Genomic DNA, 21,838 nt, shown 5'->3' with positions numbered 1-21,838 from the left:
AGACAAAAACCAAGGTCAGCTGGGGGTCAGTGCCTGCGCCAGCCCTGGTCGTAGCAAGGGCGCTCGACGAGGGACACGAGCTTCTCCCCTCTCCAGTCTCCCTTTCCTTCTCTGTCCTACAAGGCCTTGGGCTCCCAGGGCCCTTCTAGCCCTGCCTAGTAGACTTTCCTGGGCGGGCGGCAAGGGTGATTTTCCTGCGTGGACAGACAGCTAGGCACCCCACAGAGGGCTTGCCAAGGCTGCCTAACCAGTGTTCCTCCCATAAATAAGGGAGGCTGAATCAGAAAAGTCAGGGAGGCAGACCCAGTGATAAGGAAACCTGGATGCTTTTACTTCTCTGACAGCAGCCCCAGGAGGCCCGGGCTCCTGGCACAGGGATCCACGAGCCTGTCCCTTTAGCCCACAGCTGGGGGCCTGAGAAATGGATCCTTGTTGACCTGACCAATGGCCAGTGGAGGCCTGTCCTGCACGCTGGACCTCCTGACCTGGGGCAGAGGGCTGGCTGGGAGCCGAGGCCACATGTGCTCATCCCCACCCCCTGGCACCTGCTAAGGGGCTCTGAGCTCTTGCTTCAGGTTTCTGACCCCACACAGCCCAGGCAGAGCTCTGCGGAGCAAAGTCTGGGCTGGGAGCCTCTCACACCCTTCCCAGCCCAACCCAAACAGGACTCCTGGGGCTTCTTTCCAGGAGCAGGCCACAGAGAGCCCACCCTCTTGCCCCAGAGTGGGGGTAACTGCTGAGGGACAGCAGAGGAGGAGGGGGTGGCGGCTTCGCCTGGGCAGGCCCAGATAGGCACTGTGAAGGAGAAGGCCTCTGGGCGTGGGCAGGAGTTCGGGCTGTGGGTGGCAGGCAGGCAGGGCCAGGCAGCTCAGGTGCCCAGCTCCCGCCTCAGCTTGACAATCTCCAGGACCAGTTTCTCCTTTTCCAGCAGAATCTTCTCTTTCTGCAGCTGCAGTGTCTCCTTCTGCAGCTCCAGTATCTCTGTCTGGAGGCGGCTCTGCTTGGCCAGTTCCCCAGCATCCTTCTCTGGGAGCCCCTCCTCGCTGGGCCGGGGACCTGGCAGCAAATCCTCCTCCGCAGTCACCACCGAGCCGCTCACTGAAGGAGAACAATTGAAGAGAGGGAGAAAAGACGAGGAAGTCAAACAGGATAAGGAAGACTGGCCAGCCTAGCTGGGAATGGGGAGCACAGGATAAAAGGGCAAGGACCCAGTCTGCACGACCACGTGGCCTCTGGCTACCTCTGAAGCCCAGTGGCAGGCACTAGACCCAGAATCAGAGAATTTGGGTTCGAGTCCCAGCTCCAGGGCTCTTCCTCACGCCAGCGGTCAAAAAGGCAAGATGGTACAGTGGAAAAAACTGCCTTCGGAGTCACAAGGTCTGGGTTCAGACCCCACCTCTACTGTGTAATCCTGGGCATATTCCTTCCCCTCCCTGGGCCGCAGTATCCTTTTCCATAAAATGTCAAATGGACTCTGAGACCCCTTTCAACTCTAAATCTAGCATCCCAATGGCCTCACTTTACCAGTGAGTGAGTCAGTAACCTGAAGCCCTGGCAGGTGACAGACTCAAGATCACCAATTCCTGGGCAGGTAGAATGGGTCAGCAAATGGCCTTAGCAGCAAGGAAGCCTCAAAGGCCCAGAAGGGATGAGGATGGAGGCTGCTGCTCAGGCATGCACCCACCCTGGGCTCCATCTGCAGGCTGAGGGCCTGCTCTAAGTGCATGACTAATCAGGGAAAGCCCCAGGCTGAGGCTGGCAGACAAAGGCATTCCTGTGGCCTCCAGGGCGGATGCGTGACTGTCCCCTCCCTCCTGTTCTCTTCAGACACTGCCTGATGATCTCACTCGAACAAGCAGACCAGAGTCATCCCCTGTGACCGTTGCTGATCTTTGTATGGACAGGCCGACTCCGTCCAGTGGTCCCTGCCAACCCTGAGGGGGCCCTGCAGGTCCTTCCCTTGGTGGGCCTCAGTTTCCTCACCTGTAGAATAAAGGGTTGGTTCGAGAGCCTCGCTCCAGGCCCAGCCAGGGTGCTTGGGAGAGTAGGTACTTACTGGCTATTATCACTATCACTGAAAGGTAGGGCAGCAGTGTGCTGAGTGTCTCTCTGAGACTGCGAGGTGTAGCCAGGATGCCCACCTGCACCAGGGGAGGAAGTTTTCTCACCTGGGAGAACGCTACTGGTGAAACCATGGGTTTAGCGTCTGCCCTCTTCTACTGATCGCCACCCCCACCCCAACCATCATCATCAAACGCTCCTTGAGCACCAGGCCCCAGCTCAGCGCCCGCCCGCTACGCCCATTCAGAGAGCACCTGAGCAGAACCTCAGAGGACCTGACTAGGACTTGTTAAGAGGCCCCCGAGGTCCCAGGTGCCAACTGTTCCATCTTCGAATGTTCTTGGGCAAGTGATTCTCTTGGAAGGTGAAGTGGATTTTGAGGAACGACAAAAGTCACTCGAGTCTTGTCCAGAGACTACACGGGATGGGATGGGGGGGGGTGTGGCATGTCCCCGCTGGCTCAGGCCACTGCCACGGCCTCCTCACTCACCTCCCTGGCTCCAGTCTCTCCTCATTCCAGGCCATCCTCCACAGAGCTGGCAAATGAACTATCACCACTCCTACCCAGTAAACTCCAATGGCTCCCTATTACCCCTGAGACCAAATACAAAATCCTTTGGTAATAATTCCCGTCATCTGACCCTTCATTCCCCTCCACACTCTCCAGGCAAGTCACAGTGCCTTTCTTGCTATCTCTCTTTCCCACCTCTGTGCCTTTGCCCTGGCTGTCCTCCACACCTGTAAATGCTCTTTCTCCTCAGCTCTACCTAAACTCAAGGACCCCGCCCCTCCCCAAAGCTGCTAGTCTTCCTCTTTAGTTACTCCAAACTGGTCTTGCGTTCACGTCCAGGTGCCTGACATTCCCTGTTCTGAGGCCGCTCCCAGCCCTGACATGCCCTGTTCCAAGGCTTCTTCCATCCCTGACATCCCCTGTTCCAAGGCCCCTCCCAGCCCTAACATTCCCTGTCCTACGGCCCCTCCCAGCCCTGACATCCCCTGTTCTAAGGCCCTTCCCAGTCCTAAGCCAAATTCTGTGTCCAAACCCCTTCTACTGCAGCTCTGGCATTCTAGACCCAAAGGTGCCTTTTAACTCAGACCTTTCAAGCTCTGACAGTCTCTGATTATGTTTCTTTCTTTTCTCTTTTTCACAGAGGAGGCCCCCCGACCTTGCCTGTGCTGGGACTGCACTGACCACTCACTGGCCTGATCCCACTGCTCATGGAGGGGAGGCCGCTCCGTTTCTGACCTGGTCCCCGGCAGCCCAGAGATCTGCCAGGCCCCGCCTCCCACAGGGGGGCTATGGGTGTGTACCGCCACACCCGGGTCTCTGGGGAAGAGGGGTCCTAACCTTCCTTCTCGGGCTTCCCACACTCCCCCTTTGGTATCCATTTGTGTCCACATTCACTTCCTCATTTAGAATACACACTAACAAGTCTGGCAATGGCCTCTCCTTGGACTGGGAGCATGGTAGTTGATAGACCAACAGAACAACGCATGGAGAGGCCCGGGCTTCGAGACCTGGCTTCCTGACCTCACCCCTCTGGGCCCATTCCCAAGAAATCATCAGCTGCTCACCGGGGGGGAAGCTGACCTGAGCCGATCCCCAGACCAAGGCCTGAGCTCCAAGCTGGACAACTGCTAATTCAGCCTGTACCCTGGGAATCTGGAGACCAGCCAGGCTAACCCTCCCATTTCACAGACCAAGAAACTGAGGCAGAATGAAGTGAGCTATTTTCCCAGGTCACACTGAGGTAGTAAGCAGCAGCAGGACACGGGCCCATGCTCCAGCCTCTGCACACACTATTCTTTCTCCCATGTCCCCCTGCAGCTCCTCTTCCCTCACTCAGATCCTCTGTCTGCTGAGGCTGTGGGAGCCCCTTCCCTCCCGTGCCTCTTCCTCCCTGCCCTCCTTGGGGGAGTCGAGAGGGAGACCTCTGACCCTGGCTCTCTGGGGCTCTGCTGGTGATGCAGAACCTCCCTCCTCATCCCCTCCCTCCTCATCACCCTAAGGCCTTCACACCTCCCACCCCTGATGCTGGAGCCACCAGCTTGGCCCGGCAGGTAGAAGAAGGGGAAGTTTTTTCACAGCCATCCTCAGCCACCCTGGCAATGCTGATTGTCAAATCTTCCTTCCCCAAGTCTAGGCCAAGGCCAGTTGTGGTCACCACAGCCGTTTCCTCTGTTCTGGGGCTAGCACAGTGGGGTGAGGGGGAAGGAAGGTAAAAGCACTCTGTGCCGGAGCACTTAAAGCCGACAGACGTGAGTGCAGCAGGCTGGCGAGGCAGGAGGGGGCGGGTGAGGGGGCTGCTCTGGGACATTAGCTTTGGCTGGCAGGATAAAAGACATGAAGACCTCGAGGGAGAGGTGGGGAGATGTGCAGTGCACCCCCAGGAGGGAGACGACCGGCATGAGGCCCCAGCCACAACTCTGGGAAATACATTTGCACTTAGGAGGAAGGAAACCCCAAAGGTGGTCAGTGCTGCAGGAGGGAAATCAGGAGTGTCCATTATCAGGGGAGAGGCGGGGTCACTGGCCGTGGTACGAGGTCACAGGGTGGGCCCCTGACACCTCGGACAGCTGCTCTCTCTGCCAAGTTACGGTGGCTGTGCCAGCTCTGGCTTTGGCCTGTGGCTTACAGATTCATCCCAAACCACCCGGTGCCGACATACACAAAGAAATCGTCCAGGGTCTTCCCTGATGAAGTAGCTGCTTTTCTCGGTATCAGAAGGTAAGAACGTGGCTCTGTAACTGACTCTTCCCTCTCTCCGAGCCCCCTCTGCCCCATTCTCAAGCCCAAGCCAGGAGGCCAAGGTGCATTCTGGTCAGGGGGGCCAGAGGCACTCACTGGCTTGTTGCGGGGGTGGGGTCGGGGGGCAGAATCAAGGCCATGAGCCCAGGTCCATGCCAGCAGAGGCTCCAGGAAGGGGTCATGCAGGCACCATGGCAGAAGAGCTGCAGCTGTGGGAGGTGCCATGCTTGGGTCATGGGGTTACACACGAGGAAGGGAGTCAGTTAGATGGGGCAGCGGAAGGTGCAGGGGACTGAGAAACAGAAACCCCCTGGCCACTTACTGCCTCTGCCCTCAGAGTGCTCTGGCTTGGCTCCCATCACATCTGTGTGAATTATGTGCCACCCCTCCCCTTCCAGGTACCTGGAAACCTTGGATTTCTTTTTATCTTTGTATGCCAAGGACCTTAAATGTGGGAGGCAGTTATTTAACAAAGAGAAATCAGATCAATGACATGTTTTAAGACCTCGGGCAAGTCACTCCCCATGGGCCTGAGTTTTTTCCATCCACCAGTGAGAAGGTGGAACCTGAGATCCTCATTCCTGCCTCAATGCTTCTGCTCAGGCATCCTTCACCTGAAAGCCCTTTTCTTTTCCTTGGCAATCCACAGCTCCCCCAACTCCTTCCAGGGCAAGGATCAGAGCTGTCCATAGTTCTAAGACTGATGACAGACAGTGGGATTCCTAACACCCTTCTCAAGGACTGGGATAAAGGCACAGATGGCACGGTGACCCCAGTGGGGAGGCAGAGTTAACATACTGGACGACTGAGTCAGACCGAAAGGGTCCCGCTTGCCAGGCTGGAAGATGAAATTCAGCAGAGAGAAATCTCTAACCTTGTATTTGGGAACGAAGAATGGCAGTGGCCTGGCTAGACAGCAGATCTGACAAAGCATTTATGTTGCACCTACTATGTGCCAGGCATTGGGCTAAGCACTTTTGAAATTTCTTACAAGTTTCATCTCATTTACAGATGCTCTCTCCTTCCATCTCGCCGCCTCCTTAGGTCTCTTCTGCTTATACCTCTGTGATGGGGGCCTCGCTCCCTGTACCCCCATTCTCCTTAAGCCCCTCCAATTCCAGCTTCCAATATCACTATTCCACCGAGATGGGTCTCTCCAAAGTGCCCAGTGAGCTCTTAGGGGCCAGACCCAGCGGCCTCTTCTCCATTCTCATTCTCCTTGGCCTCTCTGCATCACTCTCTCCTCCTGGATCCTCTCCTCCCTCTGTTGGCTCCTTCTCTGCCTCCTTTGCTGGTTCCTCCTCCAGGTTAGGCCCTCTCACCATAGGCATCTCTCAGGGCTCTGTCCTGGGCCCTCTTCTCTTCTCCCCCATACTACTTCACTTGGGGATCTCATCAGCTCCCACTGATTTAATGACCATCTCTGTGCTGATGATTCTCAAATCTACCCGGCCTGACTCTACAATCTCGCATCTCCAACTGCCTTTCAGGTATCTCACACTGGATGTCTAGTAGAGATCTTAACCCCTTGGCCTTCGAGTACCAAATGAAGAAAGGTAGAGACTGATAGAGTTTTGTCAAGATAACTCGCTGTTCATAGCAAACGCTTTTTCAACAACCCAAAAGGCGACTCTCCACGTGGACATCACCAGACGGCCAACAGAGAAATCAGATCAATGACACGCTTTGCAGCCAGAGGTGGAGAAGCTCTCCACAGGCAGTGAAACAAGACCTGGAGCCGCCTGTGGCTGAGATCATGAACTTCTTCTTGCAAAATTCAGACTTCATTTGAAGAGAGTAGGAAAAACTACAAGACCTTACAAGTGTGACCTAAATACCATTCCTTATGAGGATAAAGTGGGAGTGATGAATAAATTTAAGGGAACAGATCTAGTAGCTAGAATGCCTGAAGCACTATGGACACAGGTTTGCAACACTGTACAGGAGGCAGCAACAAAAAACATCCCAAAGAAAAAGAAGAGCAAGAAAGCAAAATGGCGTCTGATGAGGCTCTATCAACAGCTGAGAAAGGAAGGAAAGTGAGAAAGGTAAAGATCTACCCAGGCGCATGCAGAATTCCAGAGAACAGCAGGAGAGATAAGAAGGTTTTCAGAGAAATTCAAAGAAACAGAAGAAATCAATGGGAACAGGAAAGACAAGAGATTGCTTCAGGCAAATTAGAGAGTGTTTCATGGAAAAATGGACAAGATAAAGACAGAAAGGGGAGGAATTTAACAAGCAAAAGACATTAAGAAGAGGCGGGAAGGATTCACAAAAAAAGATCCGAACACCATTTCCCATCAGATCTGTGGCTATCAGATCCCATCAGATAACCACAAAGGTGTGGTTACTGGTCTAGAAGGAGTCAGACGTCCAAGAGAATGAAGTCAAGTGGGCCTTAGGAAGCATTGCCAACAATAGGGTAGTGGAGGTGATGGAATTCCAGCCGAGCTATTGAAAACCCTAAAAGATGATGCAGTTAAAGTACCTCACTCGATATGCCAGCAGATTTGGAAAACTCAACAGGTGGCTACTGGATTGGAAAAAATCAGTTTACGTCTCCATCCTAAAGAAGGGCGACGTCAAGGAATGTTCAAATCACTGAACAGCTGCCCTCATTTCACATGCCCGCAAGGTTATGCTTAAGATTCTGCACGCTGGGCTCCAGCAATAGGTGAGCTGAGAATCACCAGAAGAGCAGGCTGGTTTTCAAAGAGGCAGAGGAACCAGAGACCAAATTGCCAGCATTCCCTGGATTACGGAGGAAGCAGGGGAGCTCCAGAAGAACATCCACCTCTGCTTCACTGACTACACTAAGCCTTTGACTGTCTGAATCATAAGAAAATGTGGCAAGTCCTCACAGAGACCGGGAGGGGGGGGGGACCCAGATCATCTGACTTGTCTCCTGAGGAACCTGTATGGGGGCCAAGAAGCAACAGCTGGGACCAAACATGGAACAGCTGTAGCAGGTTTAAGATGGGAAAGGAGTATGACATGGCTGTACATTGTTGCCTTATTAATTTAACTTCTTTGCAGAGCACATCATGTGAAATGCCAGGCTGGACAAATCAAAAGCTGAAATTCAGGCTGCCAGGAGAAATATCAACAATCTCAGATGTGTACAGATGATACCACTCTTGAGAAGCCTCTTGATAAGGGTGAAAGAGGAGAGTGTCAAACATGAAAAAAACTAACATCGTGGCAATGGGTCCTGTCACTTCCTGGCAAACAGAGTGAGAGGAAATGGAAGCAGAGTCAGATTTTGCATTCTTGGACTCAAAGATCCCTGCTGATGGTGACCACAGCCAGGAAATGAAAAGATGCCTGCTCCTTGGAAGGAAAGCCACGGCGATCTGGACAGCAGACTAAAAAGCACAATCACCTTGCCCAGAACGGTCCACATAGTCAAAGCTATGGTTTTTCCAGTAGCAATGGATGGCTGTGAGAATTGTACTTGAGGAAAGCTGAGCAGCACAGAATCAATGCTCTTGAACTGTGGTGCTGAAGAAGACCTCTGAGAGTCCTTTGGACAGAAAGGAGATCAAATCAGTCACTATTTAAAGAAATTAATTCAGGCTATGCACTGGAAGGTCAAATACTGAGGCTGAAGCTTAAATACTTTGGCCACTTAATAAGAAGAAGGGACTCACTGGAAAAGATCCTGATGTTGGGAAAGACTGAAGGTAAAAGGAGAAGGGGACGGCAGAGGATGAGATGGATAGAGAATGTCATGGAAACAAGGAACATGAGTTTGGACAAACTTGGGGAGATAGTGGAGGACAGAAGGGCCTGGCACATTATGGTCCAGGGGTCACAGAGTCAAACACAACTGAACTAGACATCTTAAACTCAACATGTCCAAGATGGAACTCATCATCTTTCCCCTCCTCCTACCTTCCCTATTCCTGCTGAGGGCGCCTCCATCCTCTTAGTCCCAGACTTACACCCTAGGACTCATCCTGGACTCATTAATAGCTCTGACACCCCTTCACACACACATCCAAGCTGATGCCGAGGCCTGTCAATTTAACCTTGGTACTACGCCCCCTTCTCTCCTCTGCCCCTGCCCCAACCCTGGTGCAGGCCCTTATCACCTCATACCTGGACTATTGCAATGGCTGCTGGGGGGTCTGCCTGCCTCCGGTCTCCTCCCATTCCAGATCATGCATCAGCTGCCAAAATGATTTTCCTAAAGGGCAGATCCCCACTCCCCACTCGCCCACTCTCTAGTGGGTCCCTATCGCCTCCAGGAGCAAATACAAAATGCTCTGGTTGGCATTCAAAGCCCTTTATAAACTAGCCCCTCCCATTTTTCCAGTCTCCTTACACCTTACTCTTGGGCCAGTGACCCTGGCCTCCTGGCTGTTCCATAGAGAAGACCCTCCCTCTCTTGGATCTGAGCATTTTTTCTGGCCATCCCCTATGCCGGGAACACTGACCTTTATGTCTCAACTGAAACCCCACCTTCTGCAAGAAGGATGCTTTCCCCAACCAGCTTCCCCCTTCATTCTGGTGCCTACCCTCTGTTCTTTATTTCCTATTTATTCTGTCTAGAGCTGGCCTTGTACATATCTGTTTGCATGCTGTCTCCCCATTAGATCAGAAGGTCCCTGAGGGCAGGGATGTATTTTATCTCTTTTTGTATCCCTAGGGATTAGTACAGTGCCTGGCACATAGCAGGCACTTAGTAAATGTTTGCTGATTGACCGATCTTTTGATCTGGGGCTTTAGTGGACTGCAAATTCCATCGGAGTCAGTCATGTGATGTGATGGCCAAAAAAGCTAATTCAGTCTTGGGCTGCATGAAGAGAGGTTGGCTGCCAGGAACAGGGGAGTGATTGTCCCTGCTGGGATAGTCAGCTTTCAACAGAGGGCTGTGTTCTGTTCTCAGCACCCTGGCTTAAAAAGGGCGAGATAAGCTGAAGAGTGCCGAGGGGTCAGCCAGGATGCTGGAGGGCCTGGGGAGTGTCCTGGAAAGAGGCCAATTAGGCTGGGTGTCAGGACGTGACCCCTCACAATCCCAGCTGGGCCACAATGGAACACCCCCCGACTAGGTGAGGGATTTCTAAGGTCCCTGCCTCATTGGACATTCCCTGATTCTGTAATACTGGCCTCACAGCAGCTGCTGTGGACGGCCCCAGCAGAGAATGGACACTGAATAGGTTAGGGCACAGGAAACAGCTACTCGTATTTGTATAGAGCAGAAGTTCCAAAACATCTAGCCAACGTCCCCTTAAAAAAAAAAAATTACTCAGCACCACCTTGGAAATCTACTTCCTTTAATGGTTTTTTGAAATTTGTATCATTTTGAAAAAATATAAAATATATATTTTTTAAAATGATGCATCTTAAATTTAATAATTTATGGTAAATTTGTCTTTTTTTCTGCATTGAAGTTTTGATGATGCGATATGACATCATGTTACCATATAGTATCATATTGTAAACAAGTCATTACATGCACACCTTCCTGCCAATGCATGCTGGACTTCCCAACCACGCGTGGCGGGCTCACCTGCCAACACCTGCTTGTTAAGACCTGCTGGTGCACTTGACCACTGATTGGTCAACTTTCTTTTTTGTGTGTTTATTTGGAAAATAATGTAATCACTGCGACTTTGACTCTGTTCCACGACAGATGAAACACGTGCGAATGGTTTTTCAGAATTCTCTTCTCTTCTCTTCCTTCCTTATGCTTCCACCGCCCCACAGTCACAGCTGAGGCTACTACCGTGCCCCCCATTTGTTCCAACACCCCAGGCGGTGGTATCACCCACTTTGGGAACCTACAGGTCACAAAGCTGGTGGGCAGGAGAGAAGATGTAGGGGTGGCTACGTGGCATCACAGGGCACCCAGCACCCAGCATGGAGTCAGGAAGGTGAGTCTTCCTGAGTGCAAACCCAGCCTCAGACACTAACTGACTGACTCTGAGCTGGTCACCTCAGCCTGTTTGTGATCTGTGCCAAGAAAACCCCAAATGGGGTCATGAAGAGTCGGACACAATTGAAAGTGACCAGTGGAAAGAATATACCCTGACCAGAGGTTCTCCAGTCTAACCCAAGGCCTCTAGTAAGGGACAGCCCCCGCCCTGTGCCCTGGGCAGCCCCTTCCCTTCTGGGACAGTCTGACTGTTAGGAAGCTTTGCCTCAGAATGAACCAACATCTGTGGCCCCCTCCATGTTCTGCCCTGGGGGGCCAAGCAGAATGAGGCTTGAGATAAGATTTGCAAAGTGCCTAGCACAGTGCCTCCTACACAGTGGGTACTATATAAATGCTTATTCCCTTCCCTTTTCCCCATTCCTTCACCCATGGAAGTCCTTTTTGATCCTGATCATCACCCAGGATAATCTCTCTCCCTCCTGGCTTTGACGTGTGAAGATGGGCTAAGTAAGCATGCCTGGCCCACCTCCATCCAAGTCACTGATAAATGTTGTGCCAGTCAGATCTCTGGGACACCCACTCCCATAAAGGCCTTTGGATCTGATCACTCAACTGGTGCAAAATTCACCTGTAGTATCAGAGGTGTGTCATTTGGTGTGCTCTGGCTGGGTCCCAGAGCTACAAAGTGTCAGGGCCAGGATTTTTCCCCAGAGGACGCCAGGATCACAGACAGGTTGACTGGCAAAACCGATGAGGGTGGAGCTCACACTACTTAGGAATCGATCCAAATGTCACATCTTCCCCCCAAATATGGCCAGTATCAAACATGATGAAAACTGATTCTCTCTATTGAGTAATGAGGGACAAAAAGGGCATGAACAAAAAATCTTCTTATTTGAAATGAGAGAAATTTTTAAAAAGCTCCTTCAAAAAATGTCATCAGTCTATGCTGTTTCCATCAATGCAAATCCTAATCTCTACACACCCTGACAGCCCATTTTTCAAACTGCTGTTGTTAAAAAAAAGAAAAATCATCTCCTGATGGCTAACTTGTAAATTTGTGAACAAATCCGTGTCATTATTGTTTCGTGTTTAACTCTACGTTTCTCTTCTAACAAAATGGTTCAAAGAGAAGGAGAAACGGCAGGGATCACAGAATGCGAACCCCTGGGCTCCAGTCCAGGCTCTGACACTTTGTAGCGTGACCTTGGGCCGCCGACAGCCTCAGTTTCCTCCTTTGTAAGCTAAAGGGATAACCCTGAAGATCCCTCAGACTGAGGCCTCATTGTGGGGCACAGCCTCGATGTTAACCATAGCAATAACCGGGTCACGTTGCTAACTCACTCTGCTAGCCTTCAACAAGGCCAAAGAGAGCTCGAGGTGCTCACCATTGTCGTTTATGGCCGTGTGGATCCCTTCCGTGCTCAGAGCGTCCATGCGGCCGCTGGGCGTGACGGGGCTCGAGCTCACTCCCAAACAGGGCCAGTCTAGCAAAGGACTCACGGGACATTTAATCTTATAAGTCAGAGCCGGGTCTGGAGATGGGCTTGCTGGCACTGGCATCACACAGAGAGGGGGCACGTCCCCGGATGGGCCCTCCGGTGACACTGCCCTGCTGGCCGCGACGGGATGCACCTGGGGCACGGGCTCACAGTGCAGAGGCAAGTCTTTCAGCGGGTCTAACAGCCTCTTCTCGCCATAGTCGGAGGCATCCTCGGTTAGACTGTCCTCCTTGAATCGGGCCTGAACCTCCACAGGGGGTGGGAGGAGGCTCTTCCCTGTGACTTCGGGCCAAGAGTCTAGTTTTCTGCCCATCTCAATCTGACAGAGACCCTCCCTCTCCTGGCCGGGCTCTATCCCACCACCCTGGGGCCGGAGCACCAAGTTGGGCACAACGGGGTCCAGAAAGCCTTCCACCTTGCAGGCAGGCCCCGAGGGGCTAGCGGGACCTTTAGTCCGAAAGCCGGGGCCGGCCGCATACAGCGGTTCGGGGAGCTCAGAGCCTGTCTTATTGAAGAGGGCAAAGATGTTATGGAAGAGGCGCTCCTGGGGGCGCCGCCGGAGGAGGGGGTGCTTTGCGGTGGCCAGCTCCTTGCGGGCGTCAAGGATCATGTTCTTCCACTTCTTGCGGACCTCTTCGGGTGTGCGCTGCACAAGGGGGTTCAGCGAGTTCACGGCCATCGTGATCTCTTCCCAGGCTTGCTGCCGGTCCGACGTGTTGCGGTAGCGGCCTGTCTTGGGGATGAGAATGTCCTTCCGCAGGCTGAACTCTTCCAAGATCACAATCTTCTCTTCCTCAGAAAACTTAATTCTCTTTGGCTTGGATGTCATCATGGTGACCCTGAAAAAAAGTCCAGCACATCATTCCCCAAGCACTGGCTCACCTACACACAGCCATCAGCCCAGGGCACGGCAATACCGAACCCCAACCTCGTGCTCCTGCGGGAGTCCTTTCGACAGCCTCTCCCTGAAATGCTGGGAAGGACGCCAGAAGCAGCCCCACTTTCCTGAGCTGTAATTCTGCCCGTGTCCCTCCTCTACTCAGGGCAATCCAGAGGCTCCCTATCGCCGTTAGGACCCCACCAAGACTCCTCTGGCTGGCGCCTGGAGCCCCCCAAACGTGGCTCCATAGCCCATGGCTCTCCTGCCTCCTGTGTGACCCCACCATCTCCCCCACCCAAGCCTTCGCCCTGTCTCACCTGGGCTTCTCAGCATCTCTCAAGGGCCAGGCTCGGGGGTCACCTGAGGGGTCATACACGGGATGGGAAGCCCTCCCTGATCCCCTTCCCCACCCCTCCTACAACATCGGGGGGTCCCCAGTGCCCTTTGGCCTACTGGCCCTTCCTGGGCACCGAGTCTTTGGGGACGCCGGGGGGTGCACCAGGTGGTCCTGCCCACCCCAACCCCAGTGTCGGCTCCCAGAGGGCAGGGATGGTTTCGCTCCGGGTGTTTCGGGTACAGTCGGCACCTAACCATTTGGGAAGTGGCGAAGGCGGCGCGAGGGTGGGTGGGGCACCGGACCCGGGGTTCAACTCCAACCTCAGACGCCTGACAGCTGTGGGATCCAGGACAAGCCTGTTTGTGTCTCAGTTTCCCCATCTGTAAACGGGGGCCATAACCGCACCTACCTCCCAGGGTGGTCGTGAGGGTCGCATATGACTAGAACGAGGACGGCTAAGCCCAGCGAGGGGTCCCCTACACGCCCTCCCTTGGGGGTGCGGCTCCGGGCCTCCGTGGGTGGCCGGCCAGGGCCCCGCCGCGCAGCCCACGCGCGCCCTTCCAACCCACCGGAGGCGAGGGCACCCGCCCCCACCAGTGGCCGCGGCCGGCGCGCTCCCAGCCGGTGTCCTGGCGGCGCGCGGCGATGACGTCACGGAGCCGCCATCGCTCCGCGCCAACGACCGCGGGAGACCGGGCGGGGCAGGTGTGGTTGCCTAGGGAACCGGGGGGGCGTGGCCGGCGCCCACGTGCGCCCCCGAGCTACGGAGGCTCCGCGGGGCCAATCCTCCCATTCTCGTGGGTAGGCGGGGCTGCGGGCTGGGAGGCTTTGGCTCTACCGGGCCGGACCACCTCTTACCCTCCACAGCCCGGCGTCCTTCCGGTCAGACAAGCATTTACTATGCACCAGCTACGTGCCAGAAACTGTGTTCAGCGCTGGGGATGCAACGAAAGGCAAAAGCACATGCCCTACCCTCTATGAGCTCCCAGTCTAATGGGAAGACCACGTGTAAAGGAGATGCATTCAAAGTATTATTGGAGATAACAGGGGAAGACGCCAGAATTATGGGGAATCCGGGAAGGCTTCCTGTAGAAGGTGGCCTGGGAGGTCAGTGGTCAGAGTGATGGGGTGTGGCCCAAGCCGAGGTCTTTGCCCCTTGCCCTAAAGGGAATCTGGCTCCCCTTTTGTCTACAGGCCCCAGCCCCTCATCTCCCTTTGAAAGCCTTAGCCTACCTTTTAATTTCATTGATACCTTTCAGTTCCTTCATTATCTATTCCCATTGTCTATTCAATCTCTGAGACATTCCAGTCTCTGGGAATTCTCACCCAGACCCTTTTCCCAGACCCAAAGTATATAAGATCTACCCTGGCCCTCATTCGGGGCTGAGAATCTGTCATGCCTGCTCGTCTTTATGGGCATCACCCGGCTGAGAATCTTTCGTGCCCCAAAGGCTGAGCCTTGTCCTTACGGGTGTCACCCGGCCTATATGTTTTACCACTAATAAACTTTTCCTCTGGCTGAAGAAGATTTGAGTTGAATTCTTTCAGGCAGGGCCCAGTACCACGATCTTGGGGTCCCAGCACCCCAAAACCCCTAGACCTCTTCAAGAGCAGAGGTGGGAGAGCATCCAGGCATGGGGGACAGCCAGGAGGCCCCGGGCATTGAATCAAAGAGGACCTGAAGGGCAATGAGGTGGAAAGGGAGGAGACGTTTTGTATCTGATCCTGGAGGCCACAGGGGGCCACGGGAGTTTATTTATTGAGTGGGGGGGTGACATCATCAAATCTGTGCTTTAGGAAGATTATTTTGACATTTGGGGGATGGATTGGACTGGGGACAGAGTAGAAGCAGGGGGTTCAACCAGAAGGCTACTGCAATAGTCTGGAGTGAATTTTTATGTAGAAAGCTATATACAGGGGTGTGTGGGTGTGGGTGTGGGTGTGGGTGTGTGTGTGTGTACCTATATAGAAAATGTTTTGAAGGTAGAATTAACAGGACTTGGTAACAGGTTGAATATGGGGGTGACAGAGGGAAGTAAAGCTGATCCCTAGGCTATGAGGCTGGGTGACTGAGAAATTAGGAAGAAGAGAGAACTTTTGGAGAAAGGCAGTGAGTACAGTTTTGGCCCTATTGAGTTTAAGACTTCTACAGGACATCCAGGTCAAGATAGGCAATTAGAGATGTGAGTCCACATGTCAGGAGAGGTTAGGCCTGGATAAGTTGACCTGGAAATTTTCAGCTTAGAGCTCCTGAGTCCATGGGAGATCACCAATCCAAAGAGTCTATAGGGAGAAGGGGGAGTAGGACAGAACCTTGGAGAGCCCCCATGGCTAGTGGTCATGAGCTGAATGAAGATCCAGGAAAGGAGACTAAGAAAGAGCAGTCAGGTAGAAGGAAGAAACAGGAGGTCATGTAGTAAGTGGCAGAGCAGTTAAATTGGCAACTATTACTTTGTATGTAATTTGGATTTCCTTCATTGTGTATATGTTGCATCCTCAGCCCAGTAGAATGTAAGCTTCTTGAGGGCAGTTTCTTTTTATCTTGAATCCCCAGCACCTTGTATAGTGTTTGTTCCAGAGCAGATGCTTAATATATGGTTGTTACATCAAATGCTATGGTGGGAGCAAAGTATAAAAACTGATATGACAGAAGCAGCTCTCCAGGATCTGCCAATCTAGTTGAAAGACCTGTGCCACTTAGCTGGGCAAGTCCTTTTCCCTTTCTGAGTCTGTTTCCTGCTCAGTAAAATAAGAGTGGTCTCTAAAGGCCCTTCAAAATTTTTTTTTAAAATTGTATTAATTTATTTTGATTTGGAAATAATCACTTCCATGTGCTTTTGAGTTTAAAATTTTTCTCCCCCTTCCTCCCCACCACCCTCCCCAAGATGGCACACAATCTCATATAGGCTATACGTTTATATTCCTATTAAACATATTTTCACATTAGTGGTATTTAAGTAAAAATTAAAACCAATAGGAGGAACCATCAGAAAGAGGAAACAAAACTCAACAGAAGAGAAAAAAAATAGCAATTCAACTTTCATGGTTCTTTCTTTAGATGTGGATAGCATTTTCCATCACGGGGCCTCTGGAGGTGTCTTAGATCCTCGTGATGCTGAGAAGGGTTCAGTTTAACAATCTTAGTCACTGCACAACGTGGCTGTTATTGTGTACAATGTTCTCTTGGTTTTGCTTATTTCACTCAGCATCAGACCATACAAGTCTTTCCAGGTTTTTCTGAAGTCAACCTGTTCATCATTTCTTATAGAACAATAGTATTCCATTACATTTATATACCACAACTTGCTCAGCCATTCCCCAATGGATGGGCATCCTCTCAATTTCCAATTCTTTGCCACCACAAAAAGAGCTGCTATGAATATTTCTGTCCATGTGGGTCCTTTTCCCATTTGTATGATCTCTTTGGGATACAGCCCTAGAAGTGCTATTGCTGGGTCAAAGGGTATGTACATTTTTGTAGCCCTTTGGGCATAGTTCCAAATTGTTCTCCAAAATGGTTAAATCATTTCACAACTCTACCAACAATGCATTAGTGTTCCAATTTTCCCACATCTTCTCCAACACTTATCATTTTCCTATTTTGTCATGTTAAGGTCCTTTAAATTCTAAATGCCTTCCAACCATTCTGGAGAGCAATTTGGAACTATGCCCAAAGGGCTACAAAATTGTGCATACCCTTTGACCCAGCAATAGCACTTCTAGGGCTGTATCCCAAAGAGATCATAAAAATGAGAAAAGGACCCACATGTACAAAAATATTTGTAATAGCTCTTTTGTGACGGCAAAGAATTAGAAATTGGAGGGATGCCCATCCATTGGGGAATGGCTGAGCAAGTTGTGGTATGTGAATGTAATGGAATACCATGTGCTATAAGAAATGATGAGCAGGCGGACTTCAGAAAAACCTGGAAGGACATACATGAACTGAAGCAGTGAAGTGAGCAGAATCAGGAGAACGTTGTACACAGTAATAGCCACATTGCAGGATGACTGACTGACAGACTTGACTCTTCACAGCAGTGAAAGAATCTAAGACAACTCCAAAAGACTCATGGTGAAAAATGCTATCCACATCCAGAAAAAGAATCATGGAATCTGAGTGCAGATGGAAGCAGACTATTTGCTCTCCTTTTCCTTTATTGTTTTGTTTTATCGCTTCATTCTTGTGGTCCTCCCATTAGTTCTAATTGTTCTTTACATCATGACTAATGGGAAAATATGCTTAATAAGAATGTATAAGTAGAGCCTATATCAGATTGCACACAATCTTGGGTGGAGGAGAGACGGATGTGGAGAAAATCTGCAACTCAAAATCTTATGGAAACGAATGTTGAAAACTAAAAATAAATTAATTATATACAAAAGAAGTTCTAAATGCCAGGCCCTCATAAAACTGCTGGTCTGGCCTTAGAGGATCTGCAGAGTGAGCATGTTACGTGTCTTTTTAGACACTGTTCTGCTCAGAGGCTCCGTCCCTCCTATTTGTCTCTCTCCCTTCCATCTCTCTTTCTGTTACTATCACCCTTTATTAAGCGTCTGCGGTGTGCCGGGTAGTGTGCTAAGCTGAGGATATACAAAGAAAGATGAAAACAATCCCCTCCCTCAGGGCAAACAAGTATGTACAAACGAGATGCAGCCAGGACAAACTGGAGAGAGCCAACAGAGGGACCACCCGGCGTTAAGAGGGATGGGGATTTCCCCTGAGCCTCGCGGCTTTCATGCGGTCTCGCGGCCGCCTCCTCTCTTTCCCCAGCACGTGGCACACAGTGGGCGCTGGATGACTCTTTCTCAGACCGTTCCTCGGACTCCGAGTCCCTGTGTCTCTGTCTCCATGAGTGGTCAGGCTGTCCCTGCGTCTCTGATCAGGTCTCTGTCTCTCTATCTCCCTGAGTCTCGGGCTCCCGGAGTCCCTGGTGCGTCTCTGCATCCCCCGCCCCCGCCCCCCCGCATGGTAATGAGCCCTCCGGGCCGCAGGGGGCGCTGTCCGGAGGCGCCGGCGGCGGGAAGGCTGGGCTCGGTGGCCCCGGAAGCCGGAGCGGAGGTGGGAGGGCACGCCGGAGCTTCGCTCCCAGCGAATCACGCACCCGCCGGAGACCTCCCGACAGCCTGGGACCGCCGCCGCCGCCTCCATGGGCGCAGAGCACCAGGCCCGCGCCTGCCTCGCCAGCTGCGGCCCCGCCACGCCGCCCGCCCTGCGAGAACTGCTGCGCATGCTCCAACGATTCGCCGGGTGAGCCGGGCCCCTCCCCCGCGCGCCCTGCACTCTTCCCTTCAGCCAAGCCCCGCCCCCTCAGCAAACAAGGCCCCGCCCTCATGGGGGGGAGCCTGACTCCTAGATGGGGCGGGGCCAAGAATTTGGCCACGCCCCAAGGGGAGGTGAGGGCCTGCCCCTAGACGAGGCCAGGGCACCCCCCCCAACTTTGGGGAAAGGGGCGAGGGGTCTCTGGGATATGGGGGTTTGGGGTTTGGGTGGGAGTGAAGGGGGGAGCCCCGCAGCCGCTGCGTGTCTGTCTCTCTGTGAACCTCTGTCTCTGACCCTGTCTCTTCCTGCATTCTTGTGTCTACATCTGTCAAGCAATAAGCATTTATTAAGCACCTACTGTATGCAGAGTCTTTGCCTACCCTTCCCTTTGTCCCTGCTGCCCACAGTGTCCTTGCCTCAGTCTCCCTGGGCCTCTGAGTCTCTCTGGTCTTGTACCTCCCTCTCCCTCCCAGACTCTCTGCCTCTCCCCTTGTCTCTGGGTCCCCATGTCTCCCTGAGTCTCTGACTCTCCCCTTGTCTCCATCACCTCTCCATCCCCCATGCTCCCTGCACCCTGCAGTCACCTCTGGGCTGCCCCGAGGCCTGTGGACTGCCTAGCCCTTGCATGGGTGAGAGAGACCACTCCCTCCCTCCACTAAGAGAGCATGGCACTACCCCACCCCTCACCCGCAGCAGGGTCAGGCTCTGCTCTTAGGAAGGGGTGCCCCTGGAGAGGTCCCCACCCCATCCCCAGATCAGTCCGATGTGCAGGGAGGGACGTGGGGGCTCAGGTAGATGTTTGGTTTGGGGTTCAGGTGCGCTTGTATGAGTGAGGTGAATGGATAGGCTGGGCCAGGGTTTGTGGAGTGAGTGAAGGTGGGTGATGCCGTCACACCGACCAGCCCCATGGGGGCAGGTGGGGAGTGATGCCCACACACTGACACGTTGGGGGGGCCCAATGCCATCATGCTGACCAGTCCCTGTTCCTGTCTCTGCAGAGCCTCTGGCCGGCGGTGCCAAGAGCAGAGCCTGGCAGACACTGGCAGGCTCCTGCCTGCCCTGAGCCAGGCCTGGGCTGAGCTGGGTGCCGCTGAGGCCCAGCCCTTCCTTCGCTGCCTCCTCAGCTGTCAGCTGGAGGCCATGGGCAGCCTGGGGGCCTTCCGCAAGCTGGAGAAGGTGGGTGGATCCAGGTAGCCCAGGCTGGGCACTGACTACGGGGGTGAGAATGGGGTGGAGGGGTGGGATCCCAGGTCCTCGGGCCTCCTCCCCTCATCCTCGTGGCCCCAGACAGGACCGCTTCTGGGTTCTAGAGCTGAAGGATAGCTCAGAGGCCAGCCAGCCTAACCTGGTCATTTTACAGAGGAGAAGGACTCAGGGCCACTTAAGTGGCAGAGGTGGGATTTGAACCTAGTCCCCTGGGCCAGGCTCTGTGCTGGGCTGCTGAACTGTGTCTGCTCGCAGTGTGCCTACATTTTAGGGGGTTGCCTCTTGGTGTGGTGGAAGATCTCTGGGTTTGAGTGTGTCTTTTGATAGCTAGGTCACCATGTGATCCCGCAACCTCTCTGAGCCTCAGTTTCATCACCTGTAAAATGGGTTGATAACACCTTTATGACCTTCCTCCTAGAGGTCATAGAGAAGTTATATGAGAGAGGGTGAGCCAGGTACTCTGTGAACCTTCCAGTGCTAGGAGGGATTGTGCTAGGGATAAGGGAAAGAGCCTGAGGAAAGTTTGAATAGGGATGAGAGCCCTTTCATCCTGGGAGGAGGTGACATAGGACCTGCAGCTGGACAGGAGAGGAGGAGGGAGCAGCACATGCAAATGCCCCGAGGTGGGAGATGGAGCCTACAGTACAGAAAGGTTGGGCAGGTAGATGGGTGCCTGATGGTGGGGAGCCTCCAGTACCAGGCTAATGGCACCTGGGGAGCTTCTGGAGAGGAGCCCTTTTGGGCCAGAGGCTTGATCAAGGGCCCCCCAACTCCCAGGCTGGCCCCATTTTTTGGTGGAATTCCACCCCCATTCTCCCTTCCTTCCTTCCTACAGATTGTGGCCACGTTGGCTGCAAGCAGAGAGAGCATGGTGTCTGAGGAAGTGGCCAGGATGCTGGGCAGCTTGACCCAAGGCCAGCAGGTGAGGGGGGGCTTGAGTGGGGCGGGGTGGGCGGTGACAGGGCCCGAGTTCTCAGGATGCTGGTCCTCTGACAGGAACGGCCTGGGCTGCTTGGGGCTTCCTCCCGCCCCCTGGGGTCTTGGGTCTGACCATGCTGTGGACGCTGATGCCTGCCTTTGCCTTCTAGGCCCTGGCTCTGGGACATCTTCGCACAGGTCAGTCTCTCACCCTTGTCCCCACGGACTCCTCTAGCCTTACCCCTTTATTTCACAGAGGAGGAAGCTGAGGCTGTTGTCTAAGAGGGGGTGGCAGGTTGGGGCATAATCCCCTGGGGCCTCCCAAGGCCCAGCCCAGGATCTCTGCCTCCACACCATCTTGGAGATTGGGATCGCATCACTGGGGATGGGGACCAGAGAGCAAGCAGAGTTCCAGGAACTCTTTGTCCTAGGAACCCAGGGCCATCTACCTTCTGACCCTCTGCCCTGGGAGGCCTGGAAGGAGGCTAGGGGAGTAGCCCCAGCGGCCATGTTTTGAGGGGCTCTTTGGGGGTGCTGGGGATCCCCCATTTGCCCACTCCCTGACCTCCTGGGCCCTTCTGCCCAGTGTGTCTATTCCTGGAGGAGAGCAGCCTGGCCAGAGAACACTGGAGACGCGCCCTGGATCCCCTGCTGGGCAGTGCTGCCTCCACGCTGGCCTCCGTGTTAGAGGAGCCTGCCGTGGGGCCCTCAGAGCGGGCCTGCCACGCAGTGAAGGTGGGTGTGCTTCCTTGGTCCCCATCTTCTCCCCGTAGCCACACCCTGGAAAGTTGGGCTGGGTGGGCCGTGCCTGAGTGGTTGTGGTGGAGAGACCCTAGGGCTCTGGCAGCCCCCCACTCCTGCTTGCTGGCCTTCTACTGCCGGTGGGCCACAGGAAGTGTGGCGGGGGCCAGCTGATGATCACACCGGGTGACGGGCATGCTCTTTGCCCACAGCTGGCCCTCCAGCTTTTCCAAACCATGCCAGGGGAGGTGGGTGTCCTGCTCTGGAGTCCAGCGGGCAACGCGGAGGCCCTGGCAGGCA

At 53.6% G+C, this 21,838-nt stretch overlaps 2 protein-coding genes across 2 annotated transcripts; one reads left to right on the top strand and one right to left on the bottom strand.

The window, feature by feature from the left end:
• Positions 1-310: 310 nt before the first annotated feature.
• On the bottom strand, positions 311-14,084 carry LOC110215291 (uncharacterized). Its single transcript, XM_020996655.2, has 3 exons — positions 13,820-14,084; positions 12,080-13,032; positions 311-1,098 (listed from the first exon to the last, which is right to left on the bottom strand). The coding sequence occupies exons 2-3, from the start codon at positions 13,023-13,025 to the stop codon at positions 869-871; spliced, it is 1,176 nt and encodes a 391-aa protein (XP_020852314.1). The 5' UTR covers positions 13,026-13,032; positions 13,820-14,084; the 3' UTR covers positions 311-868.
• Positions 14,085-18,061: 3,977 nt separating this feature from the next.
• On the top strand, positions 18,062-21,455 carry LOC110215317 (uncharacterized). The gene is made up of 6 exons (XM_020996680.2): positions 18,062-18,344; positions 18,406-18,661; positions 19,672-19,849; positions 20,715-20,801; positions 20,876-20,995; positions 21,384-21,455. Exons 1-5 carry the CDS (start codon positions 18,062-18,064, stop codon positions 20,927-20,929), a joined length of 858 nt encoding a protein of 285 aa, XP_020852339.1. The 3' UTR covers positions 20,930-20,995; positions 21,384-21,455.
• The last annotated feature ends 383 nt before the right edge of the window (positions 21,456-21,838 follow it).

The sequence above is a fragment of the Phascolarctos cinereus genome, unplaced genomic scaffold, assembly GCF_003287225.1.
Source record: "Phascolarctos cinereus isolate Bilbo 61053 unplaced genomic scaffold, phaCin_HiC Scaffold_4;HRSCAF=312, whole genome shotgun sequence".
Lineage (NCBI taxonomy): Eukaryota > Metazoa > Chordata > Mammalia > Diprotodontia > Phascolarctidae > Phascolarctos > Phascolarctos cinereus.
The sequence above is the reverse complement of the archived record's forward strand: the minus strand, read 5'-3'. Positions and strand labels throughout refer to the sequence as shown.

What these genes read in the sequence shown, in the direction of transcription:
- LOC110215291 (XM_020996655.2), bottom strand. Translation starts at nt 13,025, where the DNA reads ATGATGACATCCAAGCCAAAGAGAATTAAGTTTTCTGAGGAAGAGAAG. An exon ending in CACGGCCATAAACGACAATG is followed by an intron (nt 1,099 to 12,079) that starts GTGAGCACCTCG and finishes GTTCTCCTTCAG; the next exon opens with TGAGCGGCTCGGTGGTGACT.
- LOC110215317 (XM_020996680.2), top strand. Translation starts at nt 18,062, where the DNA reads ATGCAGCCAGGACAAACTGGAGAGAGCCAACAGAGGGACCACCCGGCG. An exon ending in ATGCTCCAACGATTCGCCGG is followed by an intron (nt 18,662 to 19,671) that starts GTGAGCCGGGCC and finishes CTGTCTCTGCAG; the next exon opens with AGCCTCTGGCCGGCGGTGCC. An exon ending in CCTTCCGCAAGCTGGAGAAG is followed by an intron (nt 19,850 to 20,714) that starts GTGGGTGGATCC and finishes TCCTTCCTACAG; the next exon opens with ATTGTGGCCACGTTGGCTGC.